Here is a 26,455-nt window from a genome sequence, read left to right as displayed (position 1 = left end):
AGGTTCACCTACGGAAACCTTGTTACGACTTTTACTTCCTCTAGATAGTCAAGTTCGGGCGACACACACAAAGAAGCACATGCTCAGAGTTTGTTTTGTTTCCATTTTACAGTTCGGGGTCCAAACTCAAAATGTTAGTCTCTCGCCTTGGGGAACATGGGATCAATAATTCAATATGACATCACATATTAGCACTTGTGGCTCCCAACCAATAAGTCAAATAGCTGCATTCGACAGATAAGAGAAGGGAAAAAAAAAGACATGACATGAAATATATATATATCTTTTTCTAAGCTCATTTGTTTCAGAATGTCTTCATTATGAACGATAGAAGTTAGGCCTTACTGAACTTTTACTGAACTACATGTAACAACAAAATACAGGTACCTGACGAAGTATAATGGAACTAGCCTGGCTAATAAGCCAGACTAATATCACACAACACTGTCGCGGTATATTAGTCTGGGCTGGCTCCACTTGGATTTCATTTCCCGGGGGGGCGGGTTCAAACATTTTCTCTTTGACGCAATTGGTCAGAGCTACTGTCAGTCAAAAGTCTCAAGCATTGAACGTCACTGTACCAAAGCCCGCCCATATTGCATACCGTGTCCCGATTGGTCCGACCTGTTCTCGGTTGTAGGAAAGAGGCGTGCTACTGAGCCTCGCCAGACCGTAATCCGCTGGTAGGCAAATTTTTTTTTGCCAACGGCTGATTCGGTCTGGTTTATTAACCAGGCTATAATGGAACCACCCCAGGCCGTGAGCAGCGAGAGTATAATGGAACCACCCCAGGCCGTGAGCAGCGAGAGTGATACCATGCAATTGTACGAAGGTTTGTTGTGATTCTGGGTCACGGAAGACAATATGCTTCTCGTCGTGCAGGAAAGACCAGTATGATCATTCCTTACCTGCCGAAAACAGAAGAGGATTTGTCTGACCTGGCGGAATTTAGCTCATTCAGATTGGAGGATTTTGTAATGTTTCCAAAGTGGAACATTTTGTTCCACCGCCACATGTACCCCCGTTGTCTCATCATAGGTCAGTGGCTCTCAATGTGGGGGTCCAGCAACCCTCTGGGTTTCACAAATAGGCCCTTACAGGTATTTTAACTAAAACTAGAGCCAAATGGGGTCCTTATAATTACCAAGGTTGAGAAGCACTTCACAGACAATGAGACTGCATTCCACAGCAAGGCCAAACAAGACAGCATGCTGGAAAATCATAGTGTTATTTCTTTTTGACCAAACAGCAGAAAAAAACAGGGAAAAGCCTCTGCTTTAAATATTCTTTCAAATGTATGCCTCATGCAATGAGGAGGTTCCTTTATTTTGACAAATTACCTGCAACGACCGGTCTCACTATCTGTACTAGCAGTACACTTCCATTGACCATTTCAGAGTCTTGCCTTTTTTTTCTTCCTTTCGTGATGATGATGATGATGATGTTGTAGCTGGACGATAATAGCTTTCTTTCCACCTGTAGTGTAGTGCTTTTCTTTATCCTCGCGCCTCCTTACGTTGACGTTTTAGGAAGGAAATAAATATTTATGTTATTCTTGTCCTCTCCCACTGGTGTCCCAAAGTTCCAAGAGATATCATTGTCCTCACCAAGTGTCGGGGAAAAATGTTTTACATTTGCAAATGTTCTTCTTCTTATGACAAAAAAAATAAACTTGCTAGCTGTCTTCGCTAAACTCAATACACACTTCCAAGGGAAGCTAGGCAGCCTACAGTAACGTTCTGTCGTAAACAATGCTAACAATCCTTTTAGTACGGCCGAGAAGATGGACGTGGGGACTTTTGTTTTCTCCCCTCATGAAGACACGCTGCAACAAAAACGCCCACAGGGTCACGGAGAGACAGGGAACAGAGACATTAGTTTGGGGAACGGAGACATTCAATTCAAGATAACTGGGGCAGAAGGATTCTGTTTTTTCCTTGAAAACGTTGACAGAGGAGCTCAGAGATGCACAAAGTAAAATGAACAGAGTTCCAGAGAGGGAGTTCAGTTGTTACAACAACAGAAGACGAGGAAAAGAAACATGGCTTTTGTTGTTGATCGAGGACTTTTGAGATTTCACGGAGAATCTGTGGATCTTATAGATCACTAATAGAGGCTATTCTCTGTTACACTGTTGTCCAACAAAGTATTAAACGGGGCTTGTCAATTACTCAATTATACAATTGTTTAATGTTGACACGTTAATAAATAAATAAATGGTAAGAGTAATCAATAGGAGAGTCACTGAGACAACAAAGGGTAGTTACAGCCCTAGTTGATTTCAGGATATTCTCAACATGTCTAACGCTGCAGGAGCCTCGGCTAGGGATCCACACAGATCAAACCTCTCGACATCATCAAAAGTGCACGGTCAGACGACAAAGAGACAGCAGGAGAGGGGAGGACAGACGTCAATGGAGAGAGGAGACAAGGACAGAGGAGACAAGGACAGAGGAGGTGAGGGGGACACAGACATCGGAGGAGAGAGGAGTCGAGGTGGTTAAGCGGGGGACAGACAGACAAACAAACAGCACACAGTCAGGGGACAACTCTAAGTGGGGGATGTGTGGTACAGCACTGGGGGTCAGTCCTGGTCCGTAGTGTTTTGGTTCGGGGGGGCTGGGGGGGGGCTGCGTTTCTTCTTGTAGCTGGGCCAGCGGCACACGGGGCAGCAGTGTCGGCCGTTCTCCAGCCACACCACGATGCACTGCTGGTGGAAGGCGTGGCCGCAGGGCAGCGCCATCAGCAGCTCGTCACTCGCAAAGTTCTCCAGGCAGACCACGCACTCCGAGCAGTGCAGCACGGCCACCGGCCACGCCGACCAATCAGGGGCAGCGGAGGAGGAGGGGGGCGGGTGGTGGTGATCGTGGTTACACGACGATACGGGTCCCTCCTCGCTCAGTGGCTGCGGCGTTCCGTTCCCGTGGCGACAGTGGCGGCAGCACGTTTCGGAGGAGGAGACGGGACAGTCCTCGTCGTCGTCGCTGACCAAAGAACCAACGATCGGGCTCGGCGACGGATCGCCGCGTTCTTTGCTCGTCTGATTATTATCGGCATCCGGTTGTCGCGCGAGGCGACCGCTGCGGTCCACGAGGGAACAATCACTGTCCGCACTGTCCACAACGTCGTCGTCGTCGTCCCTTTTATCCGTCCCACTGCCGTCCCCCGACTCCGCCTCCTCGCCCCCTCCCCCTCCTCGCCGCTGGCGCCGCACGGCCCCACCACCCACGGCTCGGAAGCGCCAGGTGGGCAGCGCCTTCATGTAGTCCACGTCCACCAGGGGGCGCAGCCAGAGGTCGGGAAAGGCCAGGCGTTCCAGCAGGAAGTTGGGGTCGTCGTCGCCGCCCCAGTCGGACTGGTCGTTGTTGGCGCCCCCTTCAGGGCCGGGGAGCTGCTGCAGTGAGGCGGCCATGGGGTGCATCAGGTAGGAGGCGTACCAGTCCCACAGGCTGTTCAGCCACTCCAGGTTGGTGGTGTTCTCCTCCTCGCTCCTAGATGGGGGGGGGAAGGAAATGGTAAATGGTGCATTTATATAGTAGCGCCTTTATCCAAGGCTGGTGCTTCACAGCGTGCATTGCATTCACACACATACGACCGATCACCAATTATTTTACTCTGATCGGCCGATACCGATTGGCCGATACCGATGTTGTGCGTAAGGGGAAAATTCTAATATTTCCAAAATGATTATAATACGTCAAAACTGTTCCTTTGTGTGTGTGTGTGTGTGGGGGGGGGGGGGGCATAAGGGGACAATGTTTAGGCTTGTCACAAAGCGATATTATGGGTTATGGGTTCCATCTTGCGCCACCCTTATCCCAAAACGTATTTGCCATTTTTTACTATTTTGAAAAACATTTTAAAATAGTTCAACTAGCCGGCCTACATCAAGACGTGAGCTTGTAGATCGGCTATTTGAACTATTTTAAAAGGTTTTTTAAAATAGTAAAAAATGGCAAATTAGTTTAGGGATAAGGGTTAAGGGGTGGCGCAAGATATAGCCCTATATATATATATATGACTTTTATACCACTTAAATGGTATAAGTTAATTAGTTTCAACAGATCGGGTAAATTGTGAGAGATGGTGAGATAATAGTTCAAAGAGCTGCCAGTCAAAATGAGTAACAGTGAAGAAAGGAAGTTACACAGCTGTAGCTCAGGGTATTACAATATAACAATAATGTTATGGCCAATGGCTGGAAGATTGAACATGGATTCTATTGCTAGTCTGACCAGTGACCACTACATGTTTTAGTCTAGTTTTATTTGACTAAATCTACAGTTTATTTTGTTGGGCCTTGGTGGCGTCGTAATGCCTGATTTTACACTCTGTCGCATGCTGAGCTGCTATTGTCAGAGCGCAGCCAAACATAGAATGACTCGTCTTTTAGTTCTACTGGAAATGAACAGCGCATCCCGTCCGTCCGTCAATCCGTTCCGTACCTGGCGGCGCAGCGCCTCTTCTTCTCGAAGTAGTCGACCAGCAGGCCGTGGGCCAGGTAGGTGGAGAGGAAGAGGGCGGGGTGGGAGGAGTAGAAGGTCCAGTCCGCTCGCACCACGCTGGCCAGAGACGTGGTGTCTGCGTAGCGCAGCAGCTTCAGGCTGTAGCCGTACAGGGAGTCCAGGTAGGGCAGCTGGAGCAGGGCCTGGTGGAGAGGACAGTGGTGGAACTAGTGTTAATTTAGTACAGAGTCCAGGTAGGGCAGCTGGAGCAGGGCCTGGTGGAGAGGACAGTGGTGGAACTAGTGTTAATGAAGTACAGAGAGTCCAGGTAGGGCAGCTGGAGCAGGGCCTGGTGGAGAGGACAGTGGTGGAACTAGTGTTAATTTAGTACAGAGTCCAGGTAGGGCAGCTGGAGCAGGGCCTGGTGGAGAGGACAGTGGTGGAACTAGTGTTAATGTAGTACAGAGAGTCCAGGTAGGGCAGCTGGAGCAGGGCCTGGTGGAGAGGACAGTGGTGGAACTAGTGTTAATTTAGTACAGAGTCCAGGTAGGGCAGCTGGAGCAGGGCCTGGTGGAGAGGACAGTGGTGGAACTAGTGTTAATGTAGTACAGAGAGTCCAGGTAGGGCAGCTGGAGCAGGGCCTGGTGGAGAGGACAGTGGTGGAACTAGTGTTAATTTAGTATGGAGAGCCCAGGTAGGGCAGCTGGAGCAGGGCCTGGTAGAGGATGAATGGAACGAGTGTTAATTTAGTACAGAGAGTCCAGGTAGGGCAGCTGCAGCAGGGCCTGGATTGATTGATTGAAAAGCGAGAAAAACGTGTACAGTATAGAACTAGAAAAAGTGCCCTTCTGGGCACAGGTCTCCACCAGGAGGATAGGACTGTGTGAGATGTTTGGAAAAATGTTTAGGAGTATAATATAAACATGTTTTTTTGTTTTAGTTTTTTGCAACAATTTTCTTCATTTTGTTGAGGAAATGCAGAGCCAGATCACTCATAGCATCTTTGAGGATAGAATTCTGGATGAGCAGGACATGTGCAGCATTTTGAACGAAACGGGCCACTCCTGAAAACTTTGGAAGGCAATCTTAGCCAATCAGTGTAGAATCGGAGAAATCCAACAGACTCGTCTTGATCACATGACTACAGAGATCATGTGGACCGATTTGCGTGAGATTTGGATGAAATCTGTGCGACTAACATAAGCAATGTGTTTTGCAGAAATTGGCCTCATGGTGGCGCTATGACCGGCAGATGTGGAGCGATGCAGGGACAATGTTTTTCCATGGCCTCTAGGGAGTGCGCATACATAAGTTGTATACAGATCGATGCAGTTATAGCTAAAACAGGAATTGGCCTGTTATAGCGCCACCGTGAGGCTGATTTGGGGAAAAGAATTGTGGCATGTCGTCCTCGGCCTAGTGGAAATGTGCGTGTATAATTTCACGGAAATTGCACACTGTGTTTGTGATTTGTGGCATTTTGTTCTAAACGGACCAATCGTGTGAGCTTTGGAAGCCAATCTTAGCCAATCAGGATGAAAGATGGGAAATGGTGCCGCTCCGTGTTGATCACATGACTATGGAGATAGTGTATAACGAATTGTGTGATGTATGGATAAAATGTGTACGAGTAATCTACATAAATGTTTTTTGCCTAAATCGGCCTCATGGTGGCGCTATAACAGGCCGTTGAGGAATATTTGGGGCAGAGGTTCGTCGTTGGCATCCAGGGAGTGTGTGTGCAAAGTTTGGCATGGATCGGGCCAACGGTGCCAGAGATTAGCTGATAACGGACGGACGGAAGGACGGACGGACGGACGGACGGACGGAAGGAAGGACACACACACGGACGGAGTGCAAAACATACTCTCTCCCCATGCCTTCGGCCTGGTGGAGACAAAAATAGAGGGTGGGGGGGACTTTTACTCTCTTACAGGGGCCAGTTTCGAATTGAAGCCACCCGTAACTTGCCGTAAGTGCTCTTTGAGAGCGGTTTTGAAGGAGTCTAGGGATTCACATTCCTTAACAGCTGTTGGTAGTGCGTTTCACATTTTAGTGGCATATAAGAGCGAAATGAATTAAACCCCTTGTTTGAGCCGAATCTGGGTTGCACGTGGTTTGTTGAACTCCCCTCTGGTGTTGTGATTGTGGACTTTGTTGTGTTGACATTAACAAAGTATCTTAGTGGTGTAGCAAATCTTGTAGACCAGTTCCCCCATCAATGTTTTTTAGACAGATCCTGAGAGCGGTCAGGTTAGATGTATCACAGGAACCTTCCTACATGGTTTATTTCTGAAGAGAAACCCAACGTAATGTACCTACCAGCACTGGGAGCCAGGACACCAGCAGCAAGGAGTTGTACGTTCCAAGTGTTCGGATCAACACCACGAAGCGCTTCACCGTCGCTCCCTGACAAACAACAAATACATGCAGAAAACAACATTTAGGTGAGTTGAAGAGGACAGCAGAAAACTCTTCCTACTTCCGGGCAAGGACTGTCTAAAGAGGACGAGACGTGAAGACCGTACGGGCGACGCCATGTTGCTCCATGGTGCTCCATGGAAGGAAAGAAACATGCGCAGTTGAGACCAGGAAGTTGTACATGCCCAAATTTGTGCATGTACAACTTCCTGGTCTCAACTGCGCATGTTTCTTTCTTCACAGGTGTTACCAATGATACTAATTAAGGCTCTGTTTCATTTAGTGAAGGACCCCCATAACTCTGAGAGCCGTAAGGGTCCATTTGTACACGCTCAGAGTGACACACCCGTACAGGGCCATTTGGAACCCACTCTCAAGGACACTTTGAGACCCACTGGTGTAGCAGAGTGTTTCCAGTGTAGAGCCAACATGCACAATAGCAGCACCCTGACCATCCTGTTTGACCAGAATTGAACAGAGCCTTAATTTAGCATCATCGGTGACACCTGTGAAGGAAGTAGAGAAGGGGCCACAAGTTCTTTCCAAAATGGCGTGTGTGCATAGAGCCCATTGAGGTGAGGGACAGAGGGCAACGAAGAGGATGTAGCTAGCGGTCACAGAGCGTGAGGGTCAGACGTCACAGAGCCGTGTGAGGGTCAGAGGTCAGACCTGTGTGATGAAGAGGTCCATCCAGGCCAGCAGGTTGACCAGCAGCAGACTGAGGACAAACAGGTCGTTGACCTCCGGCTGCACCGAGCGCAGAAACGTGTCCATGGCTGCCAGAGACAGGAACTCCCCGGTGCTGCAACGCAACGCAACGCAACGCAACACACACACACACACACACACACACACACACACACACACACACACACACACACACACACACACACACACACACACACACACACACACACACACACACACACACACACACACACACACACACACACACACACACACACACACACACACACACACACACACACACACCAATATTAGAGCTGACTAATTCATACTAATTCATAGTGTTTTGCACTACTTTCTTTTTTGATCTAAATGTTTAACCCACGATTTTTCATCCCATTTTTTTCACCCAGTGTCAATTATTATTATTATGTAATCCTGGGCGCTACACTTCCTCTGCCAACCTGGGGGGCAAGGGGACTGACCTCATGCTTCCTTCTATGCATGAGGAGTCCAAGCTGCTTCTTTTCATCTGACAGGAGAGTTTCCCCGGCCGGACGTAGCGCGTGGAAGGAACATGTTATTCTGACCAGTTCCTTTCCCCTTCATCAGGCATGCCGGCTGACCAGGGGAGGGGTGTTGCACTACTTTGAACCAGGAGTGAGTTAATGTTGGGATCCTTTAGGATTTTAAACGATTCCGGTTCCTTAAGGACGATTCCCTCTTAACGGTCCGATTCCTTGACAGTTCCCTTTAACGATTCCTAGTATAGGGGGTCCCAAGGTTATAGGAGAGTTATGGTGGTCCTTGAAATTAAAACCACCCATATTGTAATTGTAGTACATCATCATGAGACAACTAATACAATACTTGTTTTGTTTTTTTCTTTGCCACGATGTAGACATATCATATGAGATATAACTATAAAATGATGCTTATGCTTCTACTCAAAACCTAAATTCTTTATGCAGTCAAACTGTGGTGGCAAGAAAGTTCACAGCATCACGTCACTGTGGTGTCGCGTTTTCGGTTTGTCAGCTGTTCTTTCATTCTATTTACGATTGTTTGGTTCACACACACAGTACTGTCACAAACAAACACCCCCATGCTGACTGTTCAGTCGATGAACAGCTGACACCCTTAAGGCCTATTCATACACCGAAAAGGTGGTCACCTTTTGGTCACTTGAGTAAGAATAGGCCTTTAGTCTCACCTGTTCCTTCCCACACACTTTGCCAAAGTATTTCACCCCATTTCCAGGCCTGTAGTGATCATACAAAGCACCAAGACAGACTTGAGCCAAGGTGTCACATGACAAAAATAACAGCTCCACAAGCTAACAACGTGTCACGGTGCATCGTGTTGTCAACTGGTAGATCTATTCTTTACACATCCAGTATAAAGTAGTCCTACATTTGAACATGTTGCATATATACAAAATTACACTTTTGTTTTGTTTTTATGAACAATGTATCTAAAAACAATGTATATCCAAATATTTGCCAAAACATTATTACTTTAAAACTTTTTCTAGGACTGGAGAACACTATTTTCCAGGAATGTAATGGCTGTACTGTACTCCTCCCCCATGCCGAGTCAGTAAACAGCTGATCCTCATGTGTCACCTAGTCTCACCTGTGCCACGTCAGTTTCAAATGTGTTGGTGTTGTGTGCATTAGGATAGCATTTAGAAAGGTTTTATTTGTCCATGCTATTCCTGTTGACTCCCAACAAGGGATCAGTGATGAGTGAAAGTGTGTTTGGTCAGGCTGGTTCTGCCTCCGTGTCGCCATGAAAGACTGACTGACGCGATGAGAAGCTCCTATTAAATGGCGTAATAGAGCGTCGCAGTCCCGCCCCCTACCATGGACCAGGAAATTAATCCCAATGCATTTTTCCCATAGACATTTCGAAAAGTATTTATTTAAAGACGGTTACGCCGCGGACAAAGCCAACTCGAGTTGTGACAACTCATGACAACACAAAACAATATTTTGGACCAAACAAATAATTACAACAAAAAAAGTGTTGTAACCTGCCGTTTTTTTCTTCTTTCTAATTATTTGTTCGGCCCAAAAAATTGTGTTTGTTGTCATGATTTGTCACGACTCCAGTTGGCTTTGTCCGCGGCGTAAACGTCTTTAAATAAATACTTTCTGAAATGTCTATGAGGAAAATGAACGGAGAATCATTTCCTGGTCCATGGTAGGGGGCGGGACTGCGACGCTCTATAGGCCCAGTGGCGGAAGGTTCCTATAACGGCAGTGGGTGCCCCCCGCCCCGCCCCCCAGCATGTTTATTTCTCCCAGATGGTCTAACAATGTCATGATTTGACCAATTTATTACCAATCTCGTACACCATTGCTAACGAAAGCAAGATCCTTGACCCAATTACAGCCACTGCATCTTACCTTTTAATTAAAGTAAAAGTAGTCTGAGGAAAAGGAACAGTTCTGTTCCCCGGCCCGGACATTGTTTTGGGCTATTTTGACTTGTTTGTCAAGTCTCAAGTCAGTGTGGAGATTACCCGGCGGCCGGCGGTGTTGCTGCCCCTCCCCTCCCCTCCCCTCCCGGCTCATGGCTCTTTACAGACGGGCCGACGGTACACAGACAGCAGCCTCTCCGCTGACTGTGTTAGTGTTGTGTTGCTGCAGGAGACGGAGTGTGAATGAACCGTGCGGTCACTGGAACAAAGCCACCGTATTAGCATTTGAATACCTGTTCTGTGAACACCGTAAAGGTGTGTGCCTACGTGACAAAATGACCAGGGGGAGGGGATCTTCAGCCTTAAAGGAGCATTCAGTGATTTGGAAAAAAAAAGGTCCACCCGGTAACAAGATGTGCACATGCACACGCTCTACAGTGGGGGAAGTACAACAGACCAACAGCATGCGCACCAATGCCCGCCCCACTCGATCATGATTGGAGGAAGGCCCCTCTCATCCTGATTGGATGAAGGCTTTGCCACCCAAAGCCCAAACCGAAACTAGGGTTTTTTGACCCCAGGGGCTCACTGGGGACAGGGAGGAACTCCTTATATGGTCATCACACTTTATAGTAGGGAGGATTATCCAAAAAAGAAAAAATAAGTGATATTTGAATTAGGTGAAATCACTGAATATACCTTTAATCTCAGTGGGTGCTATTTGGCTTATTATTTTTTCAGTGGGTGCCCAAGCCCTCAGGCACTCCCGAAGTTGACGCCGTTAAATAGGCCTGTCTGTCACAATTATTACTTAATCACAATGATTTGAGATAAATCACATTTATTTTTACCATGTTGAAAAATGCTCATAAATTTAAAAAACAATGGTGGAAATAGCAGATCTACAAGATCAGAACGTGTTGCATAGATTTACAGTTCACCGTTCACACTGCGCTGTGTCAACCACAGCAGGGAACCTTATCAATGTGTTCTACGTTGGTGCTCTGTTCACACTGCGCTGTGTCAACCACAGCAGGGAACCTTATCAATGTGTTCTACGTTGGTGCTCTGTTCACCGCTCACACTGCGCTGTGTCAACCACAGCAGGGAACCTTATCAATGTGTTCTACGTTGGTGCTCTGTCTATGGTGTTAAAATTATACTTCGAGTAATAGTTAACTCATTCTGAACGGGAACCCCTTTTGGTGTTTTAACTAAGCATTATGTTATACTTTAGCTATTGAAAAATAATTTTTATTTCGACGTCAGGCCTAAATGGGTTAAGACCTGAAGTGAGGAGGGCGACGTGGATGCAGGGTGTCGGGGACTGGACGTTACTGTGTGTGTACGTGCGCAATGACGTATGCACCCCTCTCTCTCTCCCCTACCTGTTGCCGTAGCGGTAGATGCCCTCGGGCATCTTGAGGATGTAGGCGGGGTCCTGCGTCACGCCGATCTCCGCCAGCCCGCTGTGGTTGTTCACGTCCCAGTGGCGCACGTCCACGAAGATGAACTCGATGCGGCCCGTGAACTTGACGGACAGCGAGGAGAAGAAGGCGGGCGGCTGCGGCAGCTGGGCGAACAGGAACATCTTGACGGGGTGGGCGGGGTCGGGCCGCCACTCCTCCTCCAGCTGCTCGGCGCGGCGCAGCGTCTTGATGCGCTGGGACACGTGCGATGTCATCCAGCGGAAGATGTGCTCCGTCTCTATGCGCCGCCCGTCGTACTCCTTCAGCATCACCTTGCCCTGGTCGGTCAGAGCGGGAAGAAAACGCACGTTTTAAAATCGGTCATCGGGGCCTGGGCTGTGGCTAAACGGTCCAGGCACCTTGGCTGGTAATCCAGTCTGGCAGTGTGCCGCGGGTTCGACTTCCGATCCCGACGGCCTTTACTGCATGTCTTCCCCCCATCTTTCTCCCCATTTCCTGTCCTACTGTCTGTCCCTCCATAAAAAAATATATAAAATATATATATATTTTTTAAAGTAGCAGATCCACAAGCTGGAAATGCGGCGTGACTCGTGGAAAGTTACAGTTTTGGACACATGAGGTTTCCACCCGACAGACGATTTGATAAGCTGTGATTTGAACAGAAATCGAACTATGGCTTATGATTATGATATTACAGATAGATACAAAATGCAATGACATATGCCTTAATCAAACATTTTTGTACAATGAGATGGCAATAGCATGTGTGAGGAACAGAAAATGAAAATAAATAAATAAAAAAGGACATTTTAAAATCAATTACATTTACATCCCCCTCCCCATTCCTACCTTGGAGGCTGACGTCTGTGGAACGGACATGATGAGGGTGGAGCGCTGCCAGCCACGCTTGGCACACGACCTGATGGAATAAATGGTAAATGGTGTATTTATATAGCGCTTTTATCCAAAGCGCTTTACATAGATTGTGCACTACATTCACCCACACATTCACTCACACACACACACACACACACACACACACACACACACACACACACACACACACACACACACACACACACACACACACACACACACACACACACACACACACACACACACACACACACACACACACACACACACACACACACACACACACACACACACACACACACACACACATATACCGATGGCAGAGGAAACCATGCAAGGCACCAACTTGCACATCGGTCAGCAATTAGGGGTTCAGAGTCTTGCTCAAAGACACTTGGACACTAACTCTGGGGGAGCCCACAGGGATCGAACTGGGAACCTCACGGTTCCCATTCGGCTGCTCTACCGGCCACTCTACCCCTGAGAGCCACTCCCGCACCCATGGAACCAGCACAACAACCATTGATCCACCATTAAAATAAGCATGCTCTGAAAAGGAAAGCGGCCCACTGGCACTAAAAAGAAAAAGAAAACCTCCCGTTGTTTTCAAAGGTTGGCCATTCATCATCATTGCAAGATGGCTATCAACCAATGGTTTACATTTATGACCGGAGCACTACTTTGACACCGACCGATTAAAATCTCTAACGTGATGAATATATTACATTACAGCATGTCTGGGTCAGCCTATCTATGTCATGTCAATGTCGTTCACAGACAAACGTTGCATGAATGCAACTACACTTTAGGTCACAAGTGTTGCAGCCATTGTCAGACAACAGGAAATGGGGCGATAATATGACATTAGCTTAGCACATGCAGGTGTGTTACATTCCTTGCGGTAAAACGACACCAGTCAGTGTCCCAGAGGGAAATATTAACTAGTGTGCTGTGTGTGCACGTACGTGACTGTACACCATGTCCCACATCTATTGTTCACATGGGATTGTGGAGGAGTGACTAATATCGTGTGTAAACAAAGGTGCATCTAAAAAAGTAGGACCCAAACCAGTAGTTGCCATGTCTGCTTATTATAAGCGACTTTTGGCTCGATTTTCTCTAAAGTCACTAATGTAAATATCGGTAGTTTGCGCGGGTCGTGTTCATTTAGGTTTGTTTCTAAAGTGTACAGTATTTGCCTACTTGGTCTTGCTTCCTAATGTTGTTTAAACCAGTGGTTCTCAAACATTTTCATGTCAAGGACCCCCCAAAACAATTTTTTGTTTGACCCCTGGAAATATTTTGTGCCAGGGAGACCCCATACAAGATTTGTGTTGTTAAAACATTTAATAAAACATTTCACCTTTAAAAAAAAAAAAAAGTCAGATTCTTTGAAAATAGCAGAGCTTGTAGATCTGATATTTTCAATCAGCCATGAGTGTGTGCTCATGTGGCCTAGTAGTCGCAGACCTGTCCGTTTATAACTCTCACAAAAAAACCCGACCGAAACCAATATATCAGTCTGGCCGATATACAGTGACAGAAAACTACCCCCAAAACGTGGGGAGCGGGGACTAAACGATCATGAACGGTTTTCTCACCTGTAGTCGTGGGAACAGTTGAAGGTTCCCGTCCGGATCCCAAACTGAGACACCTTCTGCACCATCTTCCCCCAGTTGGACTTACTGAGCAACGGACCTCGGTCCTGGGCTATCACCTACAGCAGGGGGATTCAACTAGATTAGGACGGGGGGGGGCACAACCAGGGACGGATTAACCCCCACGAGGGCGCCCAGGCGGTGGCGTAACCGTCTGGGCACCCGACTGGTAATCCAGTCGCAGTGTGCCGCGGGTTCGACTCCCGAGCCCGACACGGCCTTTACTGCATGTCTTCCCCCATCTCTCTCCCGTTTCCTGTCAGCCTACTGTCTGTCCCTTCAAAAACCAATAAAAGGCGTAAGCCGCAAAAAAATATCTTAAAAAAAAAAAAAAAAAACCCCACAAGGGCCCCTGGGCCGGTAATTTTTGCAGGGCCCCCATAGCGCGCGTGCGACATTTTTGTGTTTTTATCATCTTTTTTACCTAAATTTAACAAAATCAATGGCCAATGAATGGCCCCAGGAGCCCTTTTCACTGCGTCAAACCCAGTACCACGCGGTCCAATTTCCCTGAAGGGCCCCTGAGAGCCAAGGGCCCCTGGGCCACGGCCCCACTGGCCCAATGGCTAATTTGTCCCTGGGCACAACTGTAGGATCATTGGGAGTGGGGTGCGAATATACAAGGTTTCTGCACAATAACAACAGCACTGATATATCTATGTTTTGGCATCATCATGGTCAATGATGGGAGAGCCTCCCATCATTGGAACTCCCTACAGAAGTAAGAGAGACCTCCAACTATATGACCTTCGAATTTAACCTTAAGAGGTGGCTTAAAGCAAACCAAATCTGTAATCACGAGTAACTTGTATTATTATTACTAGCTTCATTTGTCACTGGTGTCACTTTTCACTGTAATTGTTCTGCCCCCTGTACTATGTTTTCTTGTTTTTGTATTGTATGTTTTTGTACGGATACCATTTTACCACTTTTTAACCCATTTTGGACTGAGGCCGATTCTAAAAAGCCTTCTATATCCTGACCTAAGCTTTCTGAAAAACTTCAAATATTTATATAGCAGCATCAAAGTTTTAATTTTTTTTGAATACTGTACATACTGTACAGAACCCCAAGAGGGGTTCCCGTCCAGAATGGTTAGAACACCAAAAGGGGTTCCGCCCAGAAAGGGTTAAGAGCCTGCTCAGGGACTACAGATGGAAATTAGCTTATGGCTAACTCTGGCCCATTTACATGGATTTGAAAAATGACGTGTTGATTAATGTGCATTGTCCCAGTTAACTCATTTAGACCTGAGGACGCATCTGTGTCATATTATAGCTTTTAACCCATTTTGGGCGGGAACCCCTTTTGGTGTTTTAACTAAGCATTATGTTATACTTTAGCTATTGAAAAATAGCAGATCTACAAGCTCATTGCGCGCCACTGAGTGGCGCGCTATGAACTTGTAGGTCTGCTATTTTTGAAAAATCGTAAAAATGCGGCAGCAGGGGGATTCAACTAGATTAGGACGGGGGGGGGGGGGGGGGGGGGGGCACAACCAGGGACGGATTAACCCCCACGAGGGCCCCTGGGCCGGTAATTTTTGCAGGGCCACCATAGCGACATTTTTGTGTTTTTATCATCTTTTTTACCTAAATTTAACAAAATCAATGGCCAATGAATGGCCCCAGGAGCCCTTTTCAGGGCGTCAAACCCAGTACCACGCGGTCCAATTTCCCTGAAGGGCCCCTGAGAGCCAAGGGCCCCTGGGCCACGGCCCCACTGGCCCAATGGCTAATTTGTCCCTGGGCACAACTGTAGGATCATTGGGAGTGGGGTGCGAATATACAAGGTTTCTGCACAATAACAACAGCACTGATATATCTATGTTTTGGCATCATCATGGTCAATGATGGGAGAGCCTCCCATCATTGGAACTCCCTACAGAAGTAAGAGAGACCTCCAACTATCTGACCTTCGAATTTAACCTTAAGAGGTGGCTTAAAGCAAACCAAATCTGTAATCACGAGTAACTTGTATTATTATTACTAGCTTCCTTTGTCACTGGTGTCACTTTTCACTGTAATTGTTCTGCCCCCTGTACTATGTTTTCTTGTTTTTGTATTGTATGTTTTTGTACGGATACCATTTTACCACTTTTTAACCCATTTTGGACTGAGGCCGATTCTAAAAAGCCTTCTAAATCCTGACCTAAGCTTTCTGAAAAACTTCAAATGTTTATATAGCAGCATCAAAGTTTTAAATTTTTTGAATACTGTACATACTGTACAGAACCCCAAGAGGGGTTCCCGTCCAGAATGGTTAGAACACCAAAAGGGGTTCCGCCCAGAAAGGGTTAAGAGCCTGCTCAGGGACTACAGATGGAAATTAGCTTATGGCTAACTCTGGCCCATTTACATGGATTTGAAAAATGACGTGTTGATTAATGTGCATTGTCCCTGTTAACTCATTTAGACCCGAGGACGCATCTGTGTCATATTATAGCTTTTAACCCATTTTGGGCGGGAACCCCTTTTGGTGTTTTAACTAAGCATTATGTTATACTTTAGCTATTGAAAAATAGCAGATCTACAAGCTCATAGCGCGCCACCGAGTGGCACGCTATGAACTTGTAGGTCTGCTATTTTTGAAAAATCGTAAAAATGCGGCACAAATCTTTGAATATATATTCTTTCAGAGCGAACGTTTTTTTTATTTCGACGTCAGGCCTGAATGGGTTAAATAAATTAATAAATGATGAATATGATGTGTACAGTACCTGCACCAGCCAGATTCCGTCCTTGGTGTCCTCCACCAGCTCATAGAAGTGCATCTCTCCACTGAAGGAGGTGCTGCTGCCGGCGTCCCCCCCGGCCTCCGTCTGTTCCTTCTCCCTCTTTATGGCCGAGTAGAGCTCTCCCTGCATCAGCTCTCCTGTAGAAACAACACAACATGAGTTAAAAAACACTTCTCTCTCTCTCTCTGTATGGCTGAGTAGAGCTCTCCCTGCATCAGCTCTCCTGTAGAAACAACAACACAACATGAGTTAAAAACCACTTCTCTCTCTCTGTAAGGCCGAGTAGAGCTCTCCCTGCATCAGCTCTCCTGTAGAAACAACAACACAACATGACTTAAAACCACTTCTCTCTCTGTATGGCTGAGTACAGCTCTCCCTGCATCAGCTCTCCTGTAGAAACAACAACACAACATGACTTAAAACCACTTCTCTCTCTGTATGGCTGAGTACAGCTCTCCCTACATCAGCTCTCCTGTAGAAACAACACAATATATGACTTCAAACCACTTCATCAGCTCTCCTGTAGAAACACAAATATATGACTTTAAAGTAACCACTTCATCAGCTCTCTTGTAGAAACAACACACTTTTAACCACATTAACCATCATTTTATACTACACTTTCCACAAGCTCGCAATGGTGTGGCGACGTGATGCGTTGTGCGTCACTGGCACGAGTGCTTAGTGGTTCTGTGAGTCTTATGAGGATCAAACGGCCTCTAGGACCACAATGTCCCCAGGACCTTTCTGTGTCATCCATTTAACACAATCTTTGCTAAGAATCGTTTTTCTCTCCACAACCCGCCTTTCTCAGAGCGAGGAAACTCGTCTTTGATTAATGTAATTTAATCCAGTAATTAAACATATTTTAAAGACAGCCTAGTACATACGGATCCGACATGCACGAGGCTGCGCGCACGCTTATTTGTTGTTGTTCCTCCTACAACAACAACAGCTATGGGGGGCTACACGTCCTGGTTAGTCAGGGGGCCCTTCTTCTTCTTCTTTGGTTTTTCACGCATTTTTCTGGCACTGGCGCCATGATTAGCCCTGGAGGGCTGGGCCTGGGATGGATTGTGTTAACCTTAAACAACCCCATGCTGTTTACACTTGTGACTAATAAAAGTATTCAATCAATTCAAGCTGGTAGTGCTTGTAGACTTTGGACTTAGGTGGGGCCAGAGAGGCCCCCACCTACTGTGGTATCAACGCTTCTGGTGCATGCAAGTCAAAACTGATACTGATACTGAGAAAGACATATCACAAGTCTAAAACTCTTTATTTGTGCCGTCATGTGCTGCTAAATTAGAATAGGATTAATATCATCCGTCGGGTGGAAACTTCATATGATACTTTTCAGAAGCTCAGAGTGTGACGCTGTAGTATGTTGTTATGAAGTATGGCGTTAATTTGCCAGTTTACCGTATCTCATTCTACAGTCTTGCTATTGCAAGAGTGCAAGAACAAGTGAGAAGTCATATTTCAGCTGGAGAGTTTGTGCCATTATCATGCATACATAATGATCCGACTGTGAGTGTGAAATGTTTTCTGCATTCTTTGGCATGGTAAGAATGTGCCTTGTACAGAAGTTCATCTCAACCCTTTTCATGTCAAGGACCCCCAAATTGATATGCATTTTCCGCGGACCCCCGTCCGCCATTTGAAAAGGTTTTTGCCAGGGACACTATAGAAGATTTTAAAAAAAAACATTAAAAATTGTTCTTTTGAAATCAATTATTTGACACACAGGGAGCCTAAGGATTTAAGAACTGAAGTGATATGCTCCACTTTCTTCGTAGTAAGGATTAAGGAATAATTAATCAAGTCTGATTTCGGGAGACCTGTAAAGAGACACCATTACAGTAGTCAAGTCTACTGAAGATTAATGCATGGACAAGTATTTTTTAGATCATGCTGAGAGTTCTTTAATCGAGTGCTAGGATTTTACTCTGAAAGGTCCCCCACTTCCGTTCCCCACCACAACCGGTAGGCATAATGTTCCATTGTTACCTCACGCTGGTCATGCTAACGTCTCTCTAGAAGCATTAATATTCCAAACGAGAGGCTTGTTGAAGTCAGAAATATGCCCATCTGGTCTAAACCATGGAGAGTTCTCTAGATTAGGAGATACGAGGCATTCTTTCTGAGCCGTAAACAAGGAAGTGAACGGCGAAACAGCAAGGAGTATGGTGCCGAAGGAGAGGCAAAAAAACAAACAAACAGAATTTTTTGTTATCAATAAAAAAAGCTCTAAGACGTGTGTACACGTCCAAGGTGACCTATGGTTGGATTAGACGTTTGTACACGATTATTTTTTTTACGTTTGTAAAGAATGTGTTAACTAGTGCCGTTTTTTTGTGCTGTATTTTTTAGGTGATAGTAGGCTGAACCTGGCGTACACTAGGAGTGCGGTGTCGAGGGAACGCTACAACAATGCAATGAATGAACACACAGACACACAGTGTCACACAGCCGCCAGCATCCCAGACTGAATTCATTCATTCTCCCCAAACGATGACAACGCAAAGCACAGGACAGAAACCAACCTACACCAGAGAGGACTGGAGACAGTGGTCAGCCTGGAAGCCAGAGGTTCTTAAAAAAAGCTGGCACGCGTGAAACGAGTGTAGAGAGTGAGGACGTTTTTAAAAGTAACTCATTAATATGATAATCAATCCGTATTTTGGGCATGTCATTATAGGTGAAAGGTTTCTCAGAACACAAAGCAACAAAGAAGAATGAAACTACCAGCTCACAAGACATCTACTACTACCAGGTCTCATCGCTGATCTGCTTTTCACAATTTTGGTTGGCATGACAGACATCGCTGTGCAACGACAACGTATAAAACACTTAAGTGGTTATTCAATTCGTTGACATTAAAATGGGCACAGTATATGTACACTTCTCGATTATTCAATTAATTGAATAATCGAGAAGTAACCATTCAGTAAGAAAAAAAAGTTGCAGGCCCTAGAAGAGTGTTGGATGAGAAGAGAAGAGAAGAGAAGAGGTTATTTGAGCCCAGGGCCATTTCCATATCAGTGTGACCCACTAACCCTGCATTGTAGTTTGTTTACAAAGTGCCTACAGATCCGGTTTATAGTAACTCTGTTGTCATAGATAGCATAGTCTATTACAGGTCATAACATTTCAATAAAGTCAGCCCACAGGCAAGATAAGCTTCTTGTGTGACCCAAACATTTTTAAGTTTGTCCTTGGCACTTGGGATGTGCGTGCAGCAGCACTGTCCTTTCTATATTGCCAATACATCCCGTTAAGGTGTTAACCACTCAAACCTTACATGCTTTGCTTTGTCGTACTTCAAACAGCGGAAAATAGCTGATCTACAAGCTCACAATGTGTCACGTTTGCCTTGAGAGCTTGTAGACTGTATGTAGACTGACTATTTTCATTATTAAGTATGTATTTTTGTAGGTTTGTGTCCCGGGGGAGTGGCATCTCAGCTGAAAAGGTTACGCACAAGTTGCTCAGAACAAAAAGCCACTAGGACCGGCTTGTTTGCTTAGAATTAAATGGAAAATCTCTTCCTTATTTTAATCATTATATCCTCCTCCTGGCACACAAGGTTGTTTTGGGTGCTTCTGCTGTGCCTGACGCGTGAAAAAAAGCCTCCACCATCCAAACAGTCAGGAAACCTGCTTTTCAGGTAGATGCATCCTCAAAACAGCTCGTGGGAATTTTAGAGGAAAGACGACCGCGAAAGAAAGAAACCAGCTGCTATACGACATCACACACACGCATACAGTATACACATGCAGAGCTCGTGCATGCAAGTGACCAGGGAGAATTTGTGTGAACCACGAAAATGCATGTGCTCAACAAAAACTTATAGAGTCCAAAAATACACCTGGATAACAAGGTAATCTACTAATCTATAATAGTCATAGACACAGGACTTTAGTGCCTGGGGGGGAAACAATTTAACACTAAGAGAGGATTCTATGACCTCTAATGTTGACACTGGCATGAATGGTATGCGAGACATCTGCACAGGGTTCTTAAACGGTAAACCGTTGAACTGTCCCAACCCTAGTTTAGATAGTTAGGGGGAGGTTTCTGATGAACAAAGCAACTTAGAAACTGCCTGGGGGGCACACAAAAGCCTGAGCATACGTGACAATTCCCATGCGGCCGTTCTACCATTGCCGCCATTAACCACTAAGCCGAAAGGGATATCCCTATGGCTTGGGGGGATGTTAGACTTTGTTTAGGCTGAGTTTTTTTAGTAGGGATGGAGCTTGATACCCGATACCCGAAAAAATCCGATAACAAGCTTAACAACCCTTTATCAATAAGCTTTGTTATCAAGCAATAGCGGCCCATGACGTCATATTTAAACAATCAAGAGGCGATCAAGAAATAAATCTAATCGCCCATGCTGGCGCAAACATGTCGGTCTAAAAGTGTATTGATACTTGCCAACCAGCACTGCCCAGGTAAACAAAAATGGCACTTTTAAATGGCGTTACACATATTAACCAGTTAGCAGTTTCTTTAAGATCCGGGGTCTACTTGCCTGACTTCTCCACCAGCTCGCTGACGTCTCTCTTCTCGGCCAGGCCAGAGTAGCCCAGACCGCGGCACTCCAGGATGGTCCGCAGCTTCTTGAAGCTCAGTGTGACCGGGTCCACCAGCTGCGTGGCAAACAGGCCCGTCTCGTACCTGTTACAGAGAGAGAAGTAGTCACGGTTTCACCATTATTCTGCACACATTTTATTCTACAAAACTATGGATGCATAAAATAAAGTGAGCATTTGTTGATTAGAGGTTTTTTCCCCCCACACAAAATGTGTTCACTGTCTTTTTTCTTAACAGCTGCTGCCTTTTAAAACACGAATAATACAGTAGCCAAATTATAGATGGTATATCTCTTTGGAAGTAAATACATGTTTAAACATCTGTGTCGGCTGCAGGACCTCGTGTCTGCAAACAGTGTTCATTTTGTTGACTAAGATTAAGACTAAACAATTTCAGAAGACTACATATGACTAAGACTAAATGGTGTGTCATTCAAAAGGACTAAGACTAAATGGTGTGTCATTCAAAAGGACTAAGACTAAATCAAAATCAGCTGGAAAAATCTTCTTTTGAACCTGATGAGACGTTTCTTTGGTCACGATTATACGGAGCCTCTACCATTAATTCTTGTGTGGTTTTTAATAAATCACGTTTTGCTTAATAGCAAAACCGCGTTACAAATATCCCATCTCTCCTCGTACCAGACGACCGCCTCGAAGAAGCGCGCCAGCACGAACAGGACCAGGAAGTAGAGCAGCAGGAAGAACAGCTTGAGCCACATCTTCTGGTCTCCGTTCTCCGATGTGCCCACGGCCTGTAGGAGACGACGATTACTCGGATTCACTCTGGTCTTGGTCAGATGTCGTCGCTGGGTGTCATTGGTCTGTAGTACCGAGACAAGAACACCAATATAACATAATGCCTAAAACACCAAAAGGTGTTCCCGCCCAGAATGGCTTAAGACCTGGAACACATCTGTGTCGCTTTAGCGTTTAACCACATTAACCATTATTTCGTACTACTACTTCGTAGCTATTGAAAAATAGCAGGTATACAAGCTCATAGTGCGAGCTTGTAGATCTGCTATTTTTGAAAAATAATCATGAAATTGTGTGCACATCTTTAAATATCATATTCTTTCCCAGCAAACAAAACAATAAATACATAATTCTAGTATTCTACCCATCATTTCTCTCTATTAAGTCTATTTAGTGCTGCACGATTAATCGAAAAAAGATTGCGATCTATAGATTCAGACAATTTCATTTCTAAATTTGAGCAAGAATCGTGCAGCACTGGTTGGCTGTCCAGTTCATTTTAGTTACTATGTTTTTGCTACAAGAGAGACTTCAAGGGAGGTTTAAGTCGAGCACTTTGGTGTTGTCTGTTTAAAGCCACAATAGTTGGCTCCAGGTGCCACATTTTGAATGGAGTAATGTCCGTTCAGCAACGACAGACTAAAGACAACAAAATTATAATCGTGATCTCAATTCTTGTGGAGGAAAATCGAGATTCACATTTGAGCAAGAATCACGCAGCACTATAGTCTCTCTCAGAGTTCTGCTAATATGTGGCACTACAAGGTGCCCATCTGGTCAACTGAACTTTAATTCAACGCAATATCCCTGAAAAGTGTTCTCCCAGCATGTGAACATTCTGGAACATTTTGTTTTAAACATTTTAACAACTCAAATCTCGTCTGACTGGGGCCTGGGGTGTAACTGGCACAACATAGTTTCAGATGAGGGGGGTCTATAGCCAAATTATGCCATATATTAACATTAATTTGGGGCTCTTTCTGACATGAAAAGGTTTGAGACTGGTCTAATAAATAATGTATACAATGAACAATGTTATTAGTCATTTAGCAGAAGCTCTTCACCAGAGTGTAAACAATGAACCTAACAGATCAGACTAAACAATATGCTAACTGTCAAAAGAAATGCTCTAGTTCTGTACATTAAACCTGTACATTGACCAATGAACCTAGCATCAGTCTAAAACAATAGTGTAAAAATTATCTGTACATTGAAACTACAGATAGCCAGGTAAACAATGAACCTAGCATCTGTCCGAATAGCAGCATAGCATCTAAATTACATTTCAAGCTTTGTGGTCACGAATATAAGCCAGTATACATTTAAACATCCTCCTTGAAATGAAAACGATTCGTTACCTTCCAAACGACTCGTCCTCCTCTGCGTTGTGTGGAGCGAACAACACCAGCAGACAGTTAGATAGATAGTACAGAACACTGTGTGAACTTATAACCGACGTTATAAGCTCCTCCGACGGTTGAAGTCTAATAACGCTTCATCTTGTGTCCGAGGAGGCGGCGATCACATCAGGGACATGTTCATCTCCATTCTCAACAACATGAATGTCTGTCTGTTGATCCCCTCCTGCTTTGAAGACAATTAGCTTTTTTAGCAGGCAAACACACACAGATACACACACTGCATATGGGCCTTTAGTGGGCCTCGATTCGTGTGGGAGAGAAAACAGCCTCGCAGGCAGCCCAGACTATAGGGCCTGCTGTCTGCACTGGATGGAAGACAATACGCTTATAATGAAGTCCTGGTTCGTGTTGTTTTGATGGTAGTCCGGGTTGTTGTGTTGTCGATAGAGTCAGAGAGATGAGGATGAGGTGGTTGGTTGTTGTTATTAGATCTTCATGATGGCTTCCATTCCATTCCAACCTCCAACCTACCTAGGCCTGCTCTCTGCTCTGCTCTGTGCTGAGTGAGGGCTGTTGCCAGGTTCTGCTGTTGTGTGAGAAGGAAACAAGCAAGTCTATGAAAACATAAAATAATTAAAGCACCACTTTTCAACTTATCTTCATATAATTGGTCCTCACTAACAATGTTCATGATAAAAATACCACAATTATTTTAGTCACCGTTTGGCATGGCCCTCCATATATATATCTATGTGGCCCTCTACCAGATTACCGCGTTTCGCGAAAACCGACTGCACGGTTCAGCCATAACAGCTATTTTTGGCGGAAGAAGGAGGAGGAGAAGAAGAAGAAGAAGGAGAAGAAAAATAAACACAAAAGCAATAAGTGACCAAAGCCACTTCGTGACTTCTTGGTCCCTTAAAAAGGGGGCTTTATTATTGGCATTAGAAAACTGTCTATACTATGTTGGAGAAAATGTGGGGAAATCGGAGACCATACACACGTTTTTTGGGACTGTCCAATAATTTCAAGGTTTTGGAAAAAGGTTAATAAGGAAATCGAAAAATGTTTAGGGTTGAATATTCATTTTGGTCCTGAGTTATGTCTGCTTGGAATTATACCAGAGGAGGTGCGTGATTGTAGTTACATATTAAGGATACTTTTACTGATTGCTAAGAAAATGATAACAGTAAATTGGAGGGAGATAAAACCACCTACTATAACCCAATGGAAACAGAGACTGAAGCAGGTTTATATAATGGAAGAAATGACTGCAAGGTTACAATTCAAAATGGAAAGTTTCATACATAGGGGCCATCCAGATGAGGACGATTTCGGTGTTTCTCGGGCAAGTAATTAGCCGATCTGCCCTTTTTGTCACACGGAGACGGCGTTTTGGGGACTTTAACGGCTAATTTTGAAACTACCTTCCAGAGTGGGAAAGTTTGGAGACGCGACTTTCACGTCTCCGTGTGTACAGCGAATGCCGCCTAATTTGCTGAAACGGTGATGTCATAGTCCCCTCGCCCCCTCCAAACTAACCAGTGTTAATGGTTTATTTCACCATAACCACTTACATATAAGTATCACAGCTATTTTATATTTGCACATAATGTCTATAAATCTCTTCTCCAAAAATAGCCGATCTGCAGCCCGCACGCACGCAAACAATTGAGCAGGCATGCACGAGAGAGGAGTTGTGTGTGAGGAGCTGATCACAGATAGAGGGAAAGTGTTATATTTGGCCTATTATTTATGCTATATATTATTGACCGCGTCTGTGTCAGTCTCACAGTCACAAAGAGAGAGAGAGAGAGAGAGAGAGAGATGCTGCGTGTTAAAAAATAGGCAATGATTAGCACTGTGCTGCCAGCAGGTGGAAGGAATCAAGCAATTATCTGACATTCAGAGGTGTTGCGCACCAGCGAATATATATATTTCAATCTCCAAAGTCAAACTCATAAATTCACAATGTACCATGCCGCTCCTCGTTGTGAGCTGTGTATGATGATCTGACCGAGAGAAGGGGCGCGCACGCTCTCTCTCTCTCTCTCTCTCTCTCTCTCACACTCTCTCTCTCCCTCTCTCTCTCACACTTACTTTGTGCTTGCTGCTGTTTTCAGAAGAATTAATCCAAGGTTTGTCATATATTATGGTTTAGTAGGCATACACTTTAGCTGGTCAGTCAGTGTGTGCAGACTCAGAGAGAGAAGCAGCACTGCTCTGCTCATTAAATTGATATGACCTAGATATGTCATATGCGCATCTGATCAAGATAATTAGTTATTTGGCAACACCTGTGTGAAATACCAACGCTTTCATATAGCCTACTTTTAGAAGCTTTTTCTTTTTTTTGATGGCCATCTACAGGCCAGCCATGTGTACTGCATCTTTATCTTGAAAACGGAGCAGTTTACCGGTCTCGAGTGGACGTCGTACATAATTAACATAACCGCAATGTAGACGCAGTAAAGTTTTATATCGTTCACAAAACTTAGGCGGGGAACAGCCCGCGACGTCCTCGTGAAGGCAGCCCCTTAGATGGACTTCTGTGATATTGTATTTGGGTGTTTCGGTGTATGTGTAGAGGTTGTTAGGTCTGTAAAAGTGTCGTGTAGTGGTTGTTGTGTCTGTAAAAATGCTTTGAAGAAGTTGCAGGTGCCCGGTCTTTAGCCGGCCGTGGGCTGGGGGGCGGGGGGTCCGGGGGCCTCCGGCCAGTCATCTGGTGGCGGGCTGGGGGCCTCTGTCTCCACGGGGTGCGAGCGAGGGCTGGATGCAGGCCGGGCCTGTGACAAATAAGGTCATATATCTGATGTATATTGTGAGTCATGTCTCCTGCTCCTTTCCTGCCTTGCCTTGCACTCAACTTGAAAAATGCTGTACTGTTGTCATGTCAAGCTGTTTTTCTGTTTATCTTTGTGTCTGTGTGTTTTTGTTTTTTGTTTTTGTTTTTCATTTGTTTTAGTTTTCTGGGATTCTTGATTTTTGTTCATTCATTATTTGGTGGAAAGACTTTTTTGAAATAAAAACAAAGTTAAAAAAAAGAAGAAAACTG

At 45.2% G+C, this 26,455-nt stretch overlaps 1 protein-coding gene across 1 annotated transcript; it reads right to left on the bottom strand.

Annotated features, from left to right (window-relative positions):
- Positions 1-39: 39 nt before the first annotated feature.
- Positions 40-24,169, bottom strand: rnf103 (ring finger protein 103). The gene is made up of 12 exons (XM_079514857.1): positions 24,121-24,169; positions 23,398-23,986; positions 21,923-22,104; positions 21,220-21,365; positions 16,662-16,816; positions 13,886-14,001; positions 12,258-12,327; positions 11,367-11,725; positions 7,536-7,668; positions 6,768-6,854; positions 4,446-4,648; positions 40-3,491 (listed from the first exon to the last, which is right to left on the bottom strand). The coding sequence occupies exons 3-12, from the start codon at positions 22,000-22,002 to the stop codon at positions 2,585-2,587; spliced, it is 2,256 nt and encodes a 751-aa protein (XP_079370983.1). The 5' UTR covers positions 22,003-22,104; positions 23,398-23,986; positions 24,121-24,169; the 3' UTR covers positions 40-2,584.
- Positions 24,170-26,455: the final 2,286 nt, after the last annotated feature.

Source organism: Electrona antarctica (assembly GCF_951216825.1).
Source record: "Electrona antarctica genome assembly, chromosome: 1".
NCBI classification, from domain to species: Eukaryota; Metazoa; Chordata; class Actinopteri; order Myctophiformes; family Myctophidae; genus Electrona; species Electrona antarctica.
The sequence above is the reverse complement of the archived record's forward strand: the minus strand, read 5'-3'. Positions and strand labels throughout refer to the sequence as shown.